This window comes from Chanodichthys erythropterus, chromosome 11 (genome assembly GCF_024489055.1).
Source record: "Chanodichthys erythropterus isolate Z2021 chromosome 11, ASM2448905v1, whole genome shotgun sequence".
NCBI classification, from domain to species: Eukaryota; Metazoa; Chordata; class Actinopteri; order Cypriniformes; family Xenocyprididae; genus Chanodichthys; species Chanodichthys erythropterus.
This window is the reverse complement of record NC_090231.1, coordinates 43,022,249-43,026,156: the sequence shown is the minus strand read 5'-3', so window position 1 is coordinate 43,026,156 and position 3,908 is coordinate 43,022,249. Positions and strand designations below refer to the sequence as shown.

General features: G+C 41.4%; 1 protein-coding gene across 1 annotated transcript; it reads left to right on the top strand.

Annotated features, from left to right (window-relative positions):
• The first annotated feature begins 904 nt into the window (after positions 1 to 904).
• LOC137030763 (piggyBac transposable element-derived protein 4-like) lies at positions 905 to 2,847 on the top strand. The gene is made up of 3 exons (XM_067401198.1): positions 905 to 908; positions 950 to 1,968; positions 2,070 to 2,847. Exons 1-3 carry the CDS (start codon positions 905 to 907, stop codon positions 2,490 to 2,492), a joined length of 1,446 nt encoding a protein of 481 aa, XP_067257299.1. The 3' UTR covers positions 2,493 to 2,847.
• Positions 2,848 to 3,908: the final 1,061 nt, after the last annotated feature.

The window sequence follows — 3,908 nt, the reverse complement described above, 5'->3', positions numbered from 1 at the left end:
AGGTATGACTGCCACAGAGAGCATTTGTATAGAATTTGGCAAATAAAATCAGTCACAAATGCAGAAAAAAAGATATAAAGGGGTGAGACCTAATGCATGCACAAACACACATACACACACACACACACACACACACACACACACACACACTCACACACTCACTCACACACACACACACACACACACACACACAAAAAGACACATACACACAAAGACAAACACACACAGAGACAAACACAGAGACACGAACACATGCTATCTCTCTCTCATACACTCACACTCTCACTCACACTCTCACACACACTCACACACACACACACACTCACACACACACACACACACACACACACACACACACACACACACACACACACACACACACAGACAGCCACAGAGAGCATTTGTATAGACTTTGTATAGAGAGAGGGGTATGATTGCCACAGAAAGCATTTTCAAATTAGGCAAAGGTAATCAGCCATACATGCAGAACACGTGTGTGTGCGGCCTAATGCATGCACACACATTTAGAAAGAGCTAGAGAGAGATCAAACAGAGATGAAAGACAAATAACCTTTTCCACTTCGAGAAAGTTTATGTTGAGATGTAAGGGCTGCATCTGTGTTTTGAAAACAAAAAAGTAGTTCCCACGCAAAAGGTATAAAAGAGTGCCTTTGGTGTCCTGCACATGGATCATTCTGTGCTGGCAGCATGGCAAAGAGGTACACTCTTCATGAGACCGTGGAGTTTCTGCTGGATTCCAGCGAAAATGAAAACCTAGAAGACTCTGAGCCTGAGGACTCTGAGCCAGAGGACTGCAATCCCCCTGAAGAAGAGGATGAGGATAACCAGGAATCGGAGGATGACTTCTAGGAGGCAGATGCAGACCAAACCTTAATTTCTAAAAATGGGCAAATAACCTGGTCTACCATTCCACCTCCACAGAGGCCAGGGAGATCACCAGCTGCACAAGTTATAAAGTTGACACCTGGACCAACTAGGTATGCTTGTTCTCGTGTAGAGGACATAAAGTCCAGTTTTTTATTATTTTTTCCATCATGCATTCAAAGCATCTTGGTGGAGATGACTAATCTTGAAGGAAGGCGTGTTTATGGAGCTGACTGGAGGGATGTGGACTGGACAGATATGGAAGCATATATCGGTCTGATACTTCTTGCAGGAGTTTATCGCTCCAAAAATGAAAACCTGGAAAGTTTGTGGGATGCTCAAACTGGGCGTGCGATTTTTGGTGCAGTCATGCCGCTGAAAAAATTTAAAATTTTTTCAAGAGTCATCCGTTTCGATGACAAGGCCACAAGACCTGCCCGACGAGAGAATGACAAGCTGGCACCAATTCGGGACCTGTGGAATTCATGGGTGGAGCGCCTTCCAATGATGTTCAACCCTGGTCCAAACATAACAGTGGACGAGTGCCTGGTGTCATTCAGAGGTCGTTGCATGTTCAAACAGTACATGCCTAATAAGCCGGCAAAATACGGTATCAAAATCTGGGCAGCATGTGATGCCAAGACAAGCTATGCTTGGAGCATGCAGATTTACACCGGCAAGCCTCGTGATGGACCACCTGAGAGAAATCAAGGCATGCGTGTGGTCCTTGATTTGACCACTGGACTCCAGGGACACACTGTTACGTGTGACAATTTCTTCACTTCCTATGCCCTTGGACAGGAGCTCCTGAAAAGGAAAATGACCATGGTCGGAACTGTTCGCAGAAACAAGCCGGAACTCCCATCAGCACTTTTGACAACGAGAGACAGAGCTGTGCATTCCTCTCTTTTTGCATTCACGGAGACGCACAGTCTTGTCTCATATTGCCCCAAAAGGCATAGAAATGTGCTGCTCATGAGCACCTGTCACAAGGATGCAAAAATCAGTGACCGGGAGGACAGGAAGCCAGAGGTCATCTTGGACTACAACCGCTGTAAAGGCGGAGTTGACAACCTTGACAAGGTATTTACAAATTTCATGATTTGATGCATTATTTTGATAGTGAGTGGTATTTCTTTTGCCAGCAGATTTACTGATATATGTGTGTGTTTGCAATATTACAGATGGTTGCAAGTTACAGCTGCAAGCGTAAGACTAATCGTTGGCCAATGGTTGTCTTCTCTACCATCCTTGATGTCTCGGCCATAAATGCCTTCGTGGTGTGGAGAGAAATCAATCCATCTTGGGAGAGAGGGAAGAGCACGCAAAGGAGGATCTTTCTCGAGCAGCTGGGCAAAGCTCTGGTGTCCCCTCTTATGGAGCGACGGCAACACCTGCCTCGTGCACCAGCATCTGCATCAATCCTAAAACGACAATGGGATTCTTCCAATGCTCCAGGGCCCTCCACTGAACCACAACCAAAGCGAACAAGGTGTCAGGTTTGTCCACGGGCTAAAGATGCAAAAACTGACAAGCAGTGCGTGATCTGCAAAAGAGCCATTTGTGCTGCTCACACAGTGTTCTTTTGCCAGAAGTGCGTGGAATGATTACTTTATCATGTGTTTTACACCATGTATTTTAGAAATTTTTGGTAGTTTGTTATTGCTTTTATGTTCAATGTTAAGAATGTGATTGTACAAAAATAATTTGTTGTCCACTTTTACTTCTGTTCATGTCTAGATATTGCTGTTGGTTATTTACACTTTTTTTTTATTTTGTTTACATTCTAAAGTTAATTATTCTATTTTTTTTACACTTGATTCATTAAAATGTTCAATAATATGCAACTAAAGTCTGAATCTGTTTTTTTTTCCTTTAGGTGTGACTTATGTGGCATTTATTAGTAGTTGACCACATCCAGTAAAATGAATGGCTTTCAATGGCCCTCTGCTGGTCAAAACAATTTACTGCTTAAACTGTAATCCCCTTAGGTTTTTCATTAACCAACAGATGGCAGCATTCTACTTCTAACACCTAGATGAATATCCAGAAACAATTTAAATTAAATTTTGATAATAATTTAAGTGATTTTTTCATAAAAAAATGATATTTCATGTGCTAGCTAATTGTGTTGTTGCAGATTTTTGTGGTAAATGGGTACAAAAGTCCTTCAAATCTCCCAAAACACAGTATTAATGCATAGATGAGAAGTAAACAAAAAAAATGATATATTATTTGTATTATTGAAAATGTATATTTTTTCCACAATTATGCTTTCAATTTTGGGGTCATATTGACCCCAAAGACCAGATTAATAAACAGGAAACGAGGTCCATTTGAAGGCTAGAATGTACATTTCCTGAAGAAAATGTGAATGGTGCTTGCAGTGGCAAAACTATGCTAACATAATTACCGTCCTGCTATGATGTTTTTAGCAAGATGCTAACATGATTAGCATGTTGCTACCATGATGCTAACACCCTTAGCATGCTGCTAACATGTTTTAAACAATATGCTAATCATGTTAGCATAATGCTAGCAACATGCTAACATGATTAGCATGGTTTTAACAAGATGATAACATGATTAGCATGTTTGCTAGCATGATGCTAACATGATTAGCATGCTAATAACATGATGCTAACACAATTAGCATGTTACCAGCATGATGCTAACACATTTTTACTAGTTTGTGTCATGTTTAAACCCTAAGCTAATCACTATTAGCATGTAGCTATTCACTGCTAGCATGTGTAGCATGTTGGAAGTCCAGTTTGCTAGCATTAGTCAAAAGAGCCATCCGCCATGTCTCTATGATGCTCTGATGCAGAGATATAGATATTGCTAAACGGTTGCTAGGGTACTCTGTTTGGTTGCTAGGGAGTGGCTTGGCAGCTACCAATGATGATACTCCAAAGGCTGCTTGACAATATAAACCAACACCCATGTCTTTACGATGTTCTGATGCAGAGATATAGATCTTGCAAAACAGTTGCTAGGGTACTCTGTTTGGTTGCTAGGGA

Excerpts from the sequence above, each read along its gene's own strand:
- LOC137030763 (XM_067401198.1), top strand. Across the intron at positions 1,969-2,069 it reads GAGTTGACAACCTTGACAAG|ATGGTTGCAAGTTACAGCTG; the intron begins GTATTTACAAAT and ends GCAATATTACAG.